This window comes from Chelmon rostratus, chromosome 19 (assembly GCF_017976325.1).
Source record: "Chelmon rostratus isolate fCheRos1 chromosome 19, fCheRos1.pri, whole genome shotgun sequence".
NCBI classification, from domain to species: domain Eukaryota; kingdom Metazoa; phylum Chordata; class Actinopteri; order Chaetodontiformes; family Chaetodontidae; genus Chelmon; species Chelmon rostratus.
Genome location: NC_055676.1, coordinates 10,646,280 through 10,659,149, shown reverse-complemented (window position 1 = coordinate 10,659,149; position 12,870 = coordinate 10,646,280). Strand labels below are relative to the sequence as shown.

The window sequence follows — 12,870 nt, the reverse complement described above, 5'->3', positions numbered from 1 at the left end:
CCACGTACGTGCTCATATCCGGAGAGACGGTGAGAGAGAGAGAGAGAGGGGGGGGGAGAGGGGTTGACGTCCCTGTTTCTTTTCCCTTTTTGCCATCTTTTGCTCTGCAGACGCGTGCGTGACATACCTGCTCCTGGATTTCCCTTGCCACTTTTTTTTTTTTTTTTTTTTGAATTTCTTGCTTTCTAAATACTGTTTTCATCGTCGCATTCCTCCGTCCCTGTTTGGAATGAACTGTTTTCCTGCCCGCGTCGGTTCCATGTCAGCATGGGAACTGCCGTGTCCAAAAGGAAGAATTTAAGAAACGATGCGATATCTTCTGTGGCAGCAAAAGTTAGGTGAGTGGCACCCGGAGCTCTCCGCCTTTGTACCCATTTTACAGCAGCCTCGGGGAGGACTTGACAGGTATTTGAGCCTCCAGGTGCGACCCGAGCGAAGTTGGCATGTGTGACAGTTGTGTGCGCTGCGCTATCCCGGCTGCAGCTTTTAGCCCTTCTTTGTGATGCGCAGAGAGGCTCTTTGAGCTTTTCGCACGTCCGCCGACTGTCCCGTTTAGCCCGGGGCGTGCGGCTGAGCCAATGTGTGCGCAGATGACCCTTTATTCTCTCCAGGCTGCACCTGTAACGTGCAAATGTAGCCTACCTGTAGGCAAGCTTTCTCCACAATTCCCCGACACTGTTTTCTTTTCAGGACGTAATGATCAGGAGGGGGGTATTTGCCTCTGGTGCGTCGCAGCTTTTACTGATGTTGTGAATGAAGCATCATTGTATAATGAAAGTCATGCAGAGGCAAAGCCAGGGCTGCTGTGATTCACAGTAACCCCGACACGTTTTCTCAGTTTGCCATCACCCAAAATAGACCATCACCTGCTGCAAAAACAGCCAGTCATCTGATTTTTATGCTAATTTAAACAAAACAAAAAAATGTCTGGCCGCATCGACCCGAGCGGACATGGCAGCAATGAGGGCTGCTGTCTTCACACCCCGACGGGCAAACGATCCGCCTGTCAATTGATCAATCACCGCTATCGATTCAGTCGTTAGTAGTCATCACCAATCACGGTCAGTTATTGGATCGGTCACACGGGGCAGGAGTGGCGAGCGGGCTGTTCATTTATTCCGCCTGGAAAAGCGGCGGGACACAAGGCTGTTTGGCAGGAGTCCAGCCCGTTAAAAGGTGGTAACGACTCTTCGGAGCCGCTCACCGTGTGGGGCTGTATGGATTTCAGCTGCTGTGCTGTGCTGTGCACCATGCAGGCCAAGTCATCTCCATCCTGTGCCGCCTGAGTGTGTGAGGTTGAGCTGGAGCTGCACTGAAAAGCACGTGTGTCTGTATTCATATGTCCGCACATGAAGCGCGGAGCAACGATCTCGAGTCAGATCTGAATACAGCAAGCAGCGTTTCTGCGCTTCGGCTGATGTGGCCTCGCACAGTGTGACTTTAACTCAGTCAGCGAATGACCTTGACTTGTGCAGCCTCCCAACGTCCACAGATGTGGGCTGATGTGCCATTACGTCATTCTCTCAGCGTGTTGTGTGCCTTCCATATGTTACACCGTCTGTGTGTGAGCCTACTTTTGCATGTTGCGGTGTGTGTGTGTGTGTGAGAGCCACCTTGAAAAGAAGATGAGGATGTGATGCTCATACACAATGGCAAGTGGCTACTGAGGGTGCCTTTGGCAGGAAGCCAACTGTAAAAATGTGTGTGTGTGTGCGTGTGTGAGGGAGACAGAAAGAGAGAGAGAGTCAATCTCTTGGCGGACAGTCTTTTTTCTTTGTGTTTTCAATGGAGCTGCTAACATTCCATTACACATTTGCCACAACTAGTAACTATTGAGGATGATCCCCTCAAACACAAACACACATGCAAATGCATGCACATATTTAGTTTTAACATAATTATACTCTTATTTGTCTGTCCTCCAGCACTATCCGGTCCCCACACATAAACACAGAAATACAAGTGTGCACAATTCAGAGTTTAATTGTTCAGAGTTAATGGCAGAATGAACCTTGCCTCCCGTAGATGGGAAATGCAGCGGAATGGCATCCAATATTGATTAACCCATCACCTGCACATGACCCAGAGAGTGTGGAAGCGAGCACTCAAAAGTGTTTTCCCTCCACCTCGCTCTCGAACAAAACATGCAAACGTATCTACAGGCATACAGTTTAGCATGTGTGCACACACCGCTCTCTCCAGTTGATCTTCATGAGCTTGCTTCTTCATTCCCTCTGAAGGGCAGGCTGATGTCGGAGCTCTAACATTAAAAATCTGCAGAGGAGATTCAGTCTGCATTCACACATCGACAGACTTTTCCCCGTGCAGCCATTTATGTAACAATGTGAGTTCACATTATACATTCAGCACATGATCTTGTGTCAAGTGTCCTGCCAGTATACACTTTGGCAACAGAAAAATGGAGCATGTCCTTCAGTGAAACATCTGGAAACAAATGCAACATTAGCTTAGTAATTGTCGCAATTTCAGACCCTCCGCCTCCTCTGTTTTTCTTGCTACAAGGCCAGACAGCTAATTTTTTCTAATTATTTTTGTAGAGGCTATAAAATGCTTGTTTACTGCTATTTGGTTGCAACTACATGAGGACAACAGAGTTTAGGTTTATTGTTAAATGACGATTATATCCGGTCAGACAGGTTAATATGTGCCTTTGTGTAGTTGCAGTCTACCATATGGCATACCTCCATGTTCCTGCTCACTGGGAATTGAGTGTACACTTTCCTGTGCATTCAGAGTCTTAAATAACAGCAGTTGTATGTGTCTGTAAGTCTGAGTCATCATCATCTGAACATAATTCCACACACAAACTTATTTTTTCTTTCTTCAACAACTTCAGTAAATTAACAGAGCAATGAATCTGACAGCCAGCCACTGCACTGTCTACTGAAGAGAGCTGTGGTCATTTATTTAAAAACCTTAAAACAACTCATATTTTCTCTGACTGGTGACCTCTTGTGGTCGTGCAAATGAATGCCAGTATTTGTTTATTCATGCCATCATGTTACTTCAGGTGCTTAGTGGCAAAGCAGGACATGGCAGCATGTTCTCATACCCCCACTAGTATAGTCTAAATATTTGTAGAACTGGATATAAAAAGCATCTGACTTTGACATAGCAGACCTGGGTTTGCATCCTGTTTCCTATCAGTGCTTAGAGTTGGTTTCGTTTAACTGCAAACATTCTTCCAGCCTTAACCACAAAGATCTTTCCTTAACTTCAACTAAGATGTTCTAGTTGCCAAAACTTAACCACATCATCTGTCTTTTTAAAAAGCCCACAATCTTTCTCTTCATACTGGAGATGCTAGAGGTTAAGTCAGGGGATCACCTAAGTCAGTGTGATTCATCCTCTGGGGACCATGAATGTCCGCAACAAATTTGACAGCAATATATCAAATAGTTGCTTTGATACTTCAGTCTGGACCAAAGTGGCGAACAAACAAGACACAGAGCTCTGCTCTAGCGTGACTTAAAACTACCTCTAGTGCGTCTTTGTCCTATTGATGGAGGTGCCAGACCAGAAAATGCTCCTAAGAGTCCTTTTGCTAAGCTCTGACAGATGACCCACTTTGTCATTGACGTATGAGAACTTGTTAGAGGACAGCGAAGAAGTGTGAGTGACCACATTCACAGAAATACATACAAACAATACAAAAGAAACAGTGAAGAGACACTGGCTTCTTGTTCCCCGTGTTCCCCTGTGCCTGTCTCATCTTATGCATGTTTACGGATTGCTGGTTATGAAACAGGTCACACTCTCCCCTCCAGCAGCCCATGAGAAGTAGCGAGCAACTGAGAGCGAGGGGGGGGGGGGGGGGGGGGGGGAGGCGAGATTACCTCCAATTTATACACCAGGATTCTGCGACATTGAGTGAAAAAGCAAATGCTTTGATCTTCTATCAGCCAGAGAGGGGGGCTGTGCTTTGGCTGAAGGGCATCGGACAACGGCGTTCACTGAGCTGTGGGGGTGTGAAAGATGGCATGAAAGATGAAAGGATTGTTTTTTTTACCGGCGAATGCAAATGAAATATTGTGTCTTATTCGGGACAGCCGACAGGTGTGACCGTCTTTGTTGTGGGCCCGCAGTCACTCTGTTCACGAGATCGAGGGCTGTTGCGTAATTGTTTATTGAAGCAACAGTTATTCAGATTCACTCAAGCGCAACAGATGGAGACAGTTTTTCATGAGAATCCATTCTTTGTAAAAAACTTGTTTTGATATTTTTGGATTTTTAGTACTATGGTCAGTGCCTGCACATTTGAGCAAAGCAAATCTTTTCCTATGTCATCTATCTCCCTCCTCATTGCTTTCCCTCCGCCTCTGCACAATCAGACAGTGTAATTGTTTGCCATAAATATGCTGAATGAGGCAGATTTTATTGATTACAGTCTGAAGAATGATTAGGGCTCCAGCAGTGTTATGTGATTGTTTGTCTGTGTCTGTCTGCCATCGTGAATATTTGTTTTATTTTTTATTTACGATCTCAACCCAGGTCTTCTAAACTGTCACGGAAATGTAGATGGTCAAACTTTCAGACAGAGCAGCTTAATTTGCCAATCAAGACCACGTGATAAAGCCCCAGAACAAGCTAGGAAGTGCATCTTGAGTAGAGAATCTTTTGTCAAATTACAACAGACAGATTGGACTGTCAAGCATTTTCAGTTTCAGGGTCTAGGTATTGTGGCTTACTAGCACACTTGAATAGAAAAGAGCCAGTGTTAATGTTCTTAGTAACACCTGTGCTTGTCCTACTATGTAAAGTCAAAAAGTAGAGACAAAAGGGGCTACTATGGTTGAAAAAAAAAAAAAAGAATGTTAAATATATGAGTGCTGTGTGTTAATGTGTGAGAATCAGTTGCATCGCTCAGTGCTGTATGTGGACTTTGCTGTGAGTCACTGATATTTTAATCAGCTTCCCGTTCAGGTGCTTTGTTCCCAAATGTCCCATAATGGAGCACACTTTCAAGAGTGCAATTAACATTCCCAAGTCCCTTTGGCCCTCAGCACACGCAACACGCCTCAACAGGTTCTCATCACCACAGCTGTGCATTTATGTGTGTGTGTGTGTGTGCGTTTGTAGGAGACCCAATTCAATTAGAGCATCTGAGAGGTGGATTCAATTACAGAGCATTAAGAGTGAGGAATCTCTTTGCTGGGTAGCCCATTGTTTACAGTGGAGGGACGCCCAGTGAGACACCCAGTGAGACTTCAGTGAGATGATATTCAGACCTTTGGGAACCCTGCCAGCGAAGTGATGGCCTGTTTTCAGCCATGAGCCACCTGTCTTCTAAAGGTACATGGTCATAGTGTTAAACAACATCAGAATCCTCAGAGAAAAGGCATAGGGGTCAGTAATGGAATGAAATACTGTATGTGGCAGCATCATAACATGTGCCTCTCTATAAGTACCTGTATGACAGTCCTTTAATCTCGGAGTGAGGTGTGGGTCTTCAGGGTCTATTTTAAATTATGTTGGAAAAATGGAAATCTTAAATTTAAGGACAAGCTAATTGTTTTAGCTAACAATCATTGATACATATATATATATATATATATATATATATATATATAAGTTCTACCTATGTGTTTTAATTATATAGTATACTGTACTTTACTTTCTTTTTCCATATGCAAGGTTTGAACATTGTTTTATGAAAGAGTAATACACAAATGTGGAAAAAATGTGAATAGTTAGTTAATACAGTCTCAGAAAATGAAGTAAAATTAACAAGACCACAGCTTAAATGATAAGTGTTATCAACAAGTCATGAACTTTTGACTGTAACAAACTCGGGTTGTCAAAATAGTTCACCTGGCCACCATCAGCCCAACAACCTGTGACTGCCGATATATTTGCACAGGTGTGTGTGAGGCCCCCCTCCCCAAACCAAATAAACTGTAAAAAAAAATGTCAAGAAAGGACGTATTCTTAACTCTGTTGTCAGCTATTTTAATGAGTTGCCTGTTTGTGAAATGTTCTGAATGAGTTTACCCTCCCACTGGTAAGAAGTTATGCAGCGTATGTGTCAAGGGCTTTTATTGTGAATCTGTAATGCACTTGGCAATGTTGATATGAAAATGTTCTGCCTCTAGACGCTGGGTGTCCACATTGCCACTTTGTGCCACTGGGTTATCTTGCTGAACAGATTCTGTCGCTGCATCACAGCCCTCACTCGGACTTAAGTGGCAGAATGCTAAATTTGCAAAATAAAATGACAAAATCGCTAGCTCCCCAAAAACAACAGCCGGCAACACACTCAGCCAGTCATCGATATATTTGTCCAATCACCCAACCCTATTGACAACTGTACAAAAAAAAAAAGCACTGCATTCTTACCCATTCATCCTATGTAAAAGGGCTAAGATATTTTTCTCTGCTCCCAATAATCAACCTGTCTAATTATCTTATAGAAACAGGGACACATTTTACATATAACTGCATTAACCTTTACCTTCAATCCACACAATTACTTCAATATATCTCGACTTGGTTGAGAACAACCTTTTGAGTGAACAGCAGCTGGCTTGCAAGATGCATATCCAAATGTGGGCGGGCATTTTACACATGTCGGAGCAAACCCAACCATGAAAAAGGCTTGATTGATGAGCAATGAAAACGTAGGTATAAAAGCACCCTGAGAAACACTACAACTGAAGGAAAAACTCAAATAAGAAGGGGATTAAGTAAAACTGGAATAAGTAATAAGCAATGTTTCACCATTTGCATCCATTAGTAAGCACAAACTTGAAGAGACTGAAGAAAAAGGGCACATCTACAGATTTGTAATGGTCCCATCTGTCAAGTATCTAGTTATGTGTTGTTCTGTCTGAATCTATTAAAAGAGTCGGAGTGCTGTGGTTTATGTTCCTGTTGTTGAGGATCCTTTTTTGCATTTGCAAAGTGGTTTGTGGAGTTTCTGGCACAATGTGTTCAAGAAGGTATGGAGTGCGTGTAATTGTGTCTGACTCATTCAGCCTGCGAAATGCCAAGTACACTACAGTATATGCTGAACTGCAGACCCGGACAAAGGCAAAATATGCTCATATTCACTCAGAACAGTACGGATGACCAGCCAATGAGCAGGAGCTTCAGGTTTCACGTTGTACCCACACTAGTTTACATAACAGAATCAGTGCTACCTTTGAAGTTCCATCCTAGACGCTGCGGCATACAGACTGTCCTCCCAAGAAACACAACACCATCAGTCATTTCAGCGAATGACCAAAAATGGCACGTTCACGTTAAAGTGACATAGCCCTCTAGCCAACATATGACTGTTTTCCATCAGAAGAAAAAGAAGGAAGTCAGTTAACGTTATTGTTTGAGCATCACAGACTTTATAGAGAGGGGGTGGGGATTGCTGGGTCAACAAAATATCACATTACCTGAACGTCAAGACTTCAACATGGGAGACCGCTGATAGTGTTGCATTTTTCACTGACAGTTAATGATGGTTTCTTTTAACCACAACATGATTGCTGACTGACTTTAACCATTAGGAGTATCATATGTAGTCATTATTGTTACCATGGACACAAAGGTCCCCTAACTTTTACAAAGTAGTCCTTTTAACCCAAAGCCATGATCTCTCCCGAACCCTAAACAAGTTTTTTTTTTTTTTTTTGTGCTTAAACCCAAACAGGCCTCAAGCATAGAACTGCCACATCATAAAGATTTCTTTTTCCTTCCAAAACCATCACAAATCAATTTTTCCCATCTGGCAGATAGGAGTGTCAGATGAAAATACGCTTCCATGTGTCATTTTGGAGGGCGCTGACAAACAAGGTATTTTGTCATTTAATTTAGAGACTTGTTGGGTCGTTGAGAGCAGGGAACTGTTTCCAAAACTCCTGTTGCCGTTTTGTTGAAGGACACTGTGACATCTGAGTTGGCAGCTGAAAAGCACTGCATTCACCAGTGATGTCAAAAAATCTAACCTTCATGGAAGACAAACAACAAAGCAAACATGGGTGTTGTGAAATAGATAATGTGAATTTTCTTGCATTAAAGCAAGCGCTATGCAGACATTTCACAGACTATGAAAAGTTACATGCAATTAATATGAAAACTTGTAGTCAGAGTCCTGTATTGGTATTGTAGTAAAAACTCACTATTTGATTTCCTACTCTGGTTTTCCCATAAGCTCCTGAAAGTGTCACCTTGGACCAGTTTCTAACACAGTCACATTAGGGCAATGACACTTGACCAGGTCTCAAGGTAATGTTCATACTGTAGTGAAATACATGTAAGCCAGTGGCTTCCTGAAAGATTGGACATCAATCTAAAATTTTCTGTTAAGAAAAAAAGGCCATTTAATAACCATTCTGTAGCTTTAGATCATAGCACTCGATAATCCTAGATGTTGCACTTTAAGAACTTCTGTTCCCCAATGGCTTAAAGTTCATTCTTGACTTGAAGCATTTTTCAGTCGCTTAAAACTTTTATTTGTGATAGAATGAAAATTTGAACACAAACCTATGACAACAGGGCAAACGCTGTCTGCCTGTGAAGAGTGAGTGGTATGATCAGAAGCTACAGAACAGTTACAATGATTCTTTATCTTGGAAACAGCAGTTCTTCGAGGTCCATGAAGTCTAAGATTCAGCTTTTTAAGTCAAGGTGGGTGTGAAGCCCTTAGAGTGCTGAAGAAAATAGAAATGTGAACTTTTACAGTTTCAACACAGCTGGATAAACTCCATCTGCTGAGGAAGATCATGCGATATGACATAAAGTTCAAAATGGTCCTCCAAACTGAGAGAACGATTCTTTTTCCAAGGTCAAGAATGAAATGTGCACCTCATTAAAAAAGGCTGGCAGTGTTGTAGAATATTGCCTATGCAGTACGCAGTATTTGTCAGGTGAAGCACGTCTCTGAAACAGAATTCTACTTCACCTTTAGGAATAAAGATTTCAGTCTTATACAGCCAGTCTCCTCAAGCTTTCCATCGCTGTCAGAATGTCTAATATAATCTGATCTGAATCCAGGGCACTGAACTTGAACCTGCACCATCCTTGTCACTCCTGGTTAACATGTGTTCCACAGCATATATGTCCTATTTAATGGACCTGTAGAAGCCCCTTTAGAGGTTAAATGACACAAAGCATTTTAGGGTTGGGTTGATATTCAAAGATGCATTTGTCCTGAGGAGGAAACAGAGTCTGTTATCAGCTTTATCTTTTTCTTCCTCATCGTCCTGACTGCGCTCTCTCAGTCTGCCTCCGTTTCCTCAAGCTTACTCCAGCTTTCATTTTTAATATGCCCCATTTTTCTCTGTACACTCTTCCTCTCAGCTCTAATCCCATCTCTCCTCCTCAGAAACTCCCCTCCCCAACTCGTTTCTTTCCCCAAACCCCTGTCACATGTCTGAGAGCATGCAGGACCAATTTCATATCTGCCTGTCAAGCTTTTCCTCCGCTTTTCCTCCTCTTCTCCTTCTCTAACTTCTCTTCCTCCATCTTAATTTTTCACGTTAGAGTATCTCTCCTGCCACCTCATGCACCTATGTCCTTGATGTGTTCACATATCATCTATGGAAGGGGGTACAAAACAGCAATAAGAGAGAACAGAGAGAGGGTTTGGTTATTGGATGGATTGAGAGGCGTTTTTCCTCTATCCATTTCCAACTAGGTTTCCTCTCATGTATAATGGATGATGAGAGTCTCTTGCACCATTGTTTTCTGATTCTAATCAGAGTGCCGCGGCCTGTTGAATAATAAAACAGGAGGGTTAAAATGAAAATGTCTCAGAGCTTCACAGGGATGTGAAGTGCAACCTGTTGCTTGTTACACCACCACATGTAGACACACACACATGCAGGCACACACAGACACAAACAAACATTTCTCTTCTCTGTTCTTCCTTCTCTTTTGCCCTAGAGTGATTATCCAAAGACTGACTCACACAAACACACACATACCCAAATGTACGCACACACAAATCTCAAGAATGATATAACTTTAAGGGGACACCTGCATCATTTCCTGTCTTGTAGAGTCAAATCTGGTTTTATTTATTTCAGTGTCTTGTGCTTACATGGTGCATGTTCTTAATTTGTTTTAAATCATATTAGCACGAACTAACTGGCCCACGGCAAACCTGGAGCTAGGTTGTATTCCATCTTTAAAGTACTGGGTGGTTTCTGGGACTGCAGGGGCTCATAGGTCATTTATGTCCTACAGGGGCCTACTAGTGTTGTGTGATATGAAAATGCATATACAGTATATATTGTGTGATGCTAGAAAAACACCTATTGTTTCATATTATGCTCATTTATTTTGTTGTGTCGCAAATCACACTCTTTACAGCAATATTTTTCGGCATTTGGACAAAACTTGCATTCTTTCGCATGGTGTGGACGCAAGCAGGAAATGAACAAACATGGAGGAAGAGTGAATGTGACACAAAACAGGGTGATTCCTAAGATAAGACAGGCTCAAACCAGCCAGGTCAAAACAAGGAGCTTGTAACCAAAAGAGAGACTCAGGTTTGGAAGAAAAAGTTTGACATGCACCAGGGAACCTCAGACCAGTCCCCACAACAGGCTGAAACACCATTATTACCACCCACCCAAGAATCATGTCAAACAGTCTGGAGAGAGACTATGGATGACAAGTGAAATGAAAAGTACAGTCAAATGCTCAAAATAAATGTTATTATGCTTGCAAATATAATTGATGTTATAAATCCATATTTTATATTTTTTTACATGCTCAAAATAAGAAAAAAAAATCAAGTTTAAGTAACTTTAATTTGTTGAGTATATAATTCAATAAGCAAGAAATAGGCCTTTTCATGTGGTTATTTTCTATAAATTGTTTATTCATTGAATTTACAGAAAACACTCTACATTGTGATATGTATCGTCATCTGGCTATGAAATCATCTCTATCTGGATATCAGATTTTGGTTTTATTGCACAGCCCGAGGGCCTGCAGGGGGATTTATCCTGCATGTGAGTGTGGGGTAAAAATATCACATACAGTATCTTATCCTTTGCTATAATACAGTGTGATTTTTAAATTTCCTTTCTTTCTCTCAGAAACTGAAAAACTCCATTAAAGCCTTCATACTGGTTAAGTGGTTGGAGTTATACTCTTTAATTACTGATGTTGTCACATCAGCCTGTAACTGCCAGTAGTTATTCATAGGCCGCTGACTGGTCCTGTCACTACATGGTGCCAACATGCTGCCTGTACTGTGCATGCGTAGGTCAGATCGTAACACCTGACTAATGTGTTATTCTGATCCTCACCATTCCCCAAATAACTACATACCAGGGCCGCAAGAAAAAAGTGGTCTAAACGACTTTGATCCTGCCACATTACATAACTTGACGCCTGGCAGGATGAATTATCAGGCCTGGTCATCTTGCAAATCCAGTTGCCTTCTCATGAAGCAAGAATAAAGGGTTTAGTCCAAATACAAATCTCTGTGACAGTTAGAGAGAAGAAGGGACGGTGAATCAGAGGAATGTTTGGAAAAAAAAGTCTGTTTTCACTGTACACCTGCTCTGGGAGTGAGTGTATGTGGGTGAGCGTGTTTGTGTGTGTGCCTGCTGTGTTGGACGGGCTTTAATAATTGACGGAGCTACCAGGAAGGAGGCGTACACCCACAGATTCCCTTGTATACAGGGAATTCTTCTGCACAAGTGTGTGTGTGTGTGTGTGTGTGTGTTTGTGTGTGTCAGCAGCAGTCACCTCTGACATTAACTGCACTTTTTTGAACACATCAGGTTAATTTTCAGGATCATGTCAATATGAATTTAATAAATTATGCAGAATGTTTTTTATACCAGGTATTCAAAAAGAAAGCAAGTATTCTGACCTTAATCAATCTATAAGTGTGCTTGCCTTGTACTAATAGATAATTAGTGATTAACTAATTTAAATCTTGTGTTAAAAGTCAGTTTGCATACAGTGAGTATTCTCACAGCTCAGCTGTGAAACAAGTATGTCCTGATGTGTGTTTTATTGCAGTGGGTGGTCTTGCGGGCACTTGTTCTTACTTCTTCTATGCTGTTTGGTAGTTTAAACAGCAGTAGGAGTCTGTTGTTAAATAACAGACAGAAGCTGTAGTATTTCCTAAAAAGTCACGGCGCGAAAAAATCAAGTTACTAGTACCAGTGCTTCAACAGTATACTCAAGTTTTGTTAATGATCATCATAGTAAGGATACTATAGGAACAAGATAAGATTAATAGCTTACAGTATTAGAGTTACTCACATTTTCTCCCTTCCTCTCATTCTTAATGGCAATAATGAATCGTTATTCCTGATAGTTATTGCTGCGGTACATTTCCTCTCAGTTACTACCCAGATAGACGCTGAAAGCACATCTTTACAGTTATCGGTCTTCCTTTTAGCCTGTCTCTTTCTGCTTGTTTTTCACTCCTGTCACATACGCACTAGAGGAACATTAGGAGGTCAGTGTCATTCAGCTGTGAGACCTGGGACTGTTTTACTAAAAGCTGAAGCTCTCTATGATATTGAGCTTTTGCTATATGTTGCAATTTCTGTGTGAGAGAAAAAAGAAAGGCCAAGAAGAACAAAGGAGCTCAGTGCCAGACACAGTACTGTGGTTGTAGAGCTCACACCATCTATTTTCAGCACATCTCCCAGCAATCTTCCTCAGTTCCTGTCAAGGTCATGCATTCTACTTGCCAAAAAGATACAGTATACACATCCACACATACATTCTGAGTCTATATGAGACAAGAAAAAAACACACACAGCCTGCCAGTTGCAATTACATCCGCCAACGCAAACTGAGGTCATACTGAGAAATTAAGTCAAACAATCCTTCACTCTTATCTCCTCCGGCTGTCTCATACTCTGTCTCTCTTTCAGTCTG

General features: G+C 41.9%; 1 protein-coding gene across 1 annotated transcript in view; it reads left to right on the top strand.

Annotated features, from left to right (window-relative positions):
* Positions 1-234: 234 nt before the first annotated feature.
* The window catches only part of LOC121623326 (NMDA receptor synaptonuclear signaling and neuronal migration factor), a 43,611-nt gene continuing 30,975 nt past the window's right edge, over positions 235-12,870 (top strand). Inside the window, exon 1 of the mRNA XM_041960584.1 lies at positions 235-338. Within this exon, the coding sequence (XP_041816518.1) occupies positions 268-338 (71 nt within the window). The 5' untranslated portion in view covers positions 235-267. The remainder of the gene's footprint in view (positions 339-12,870) is intronic.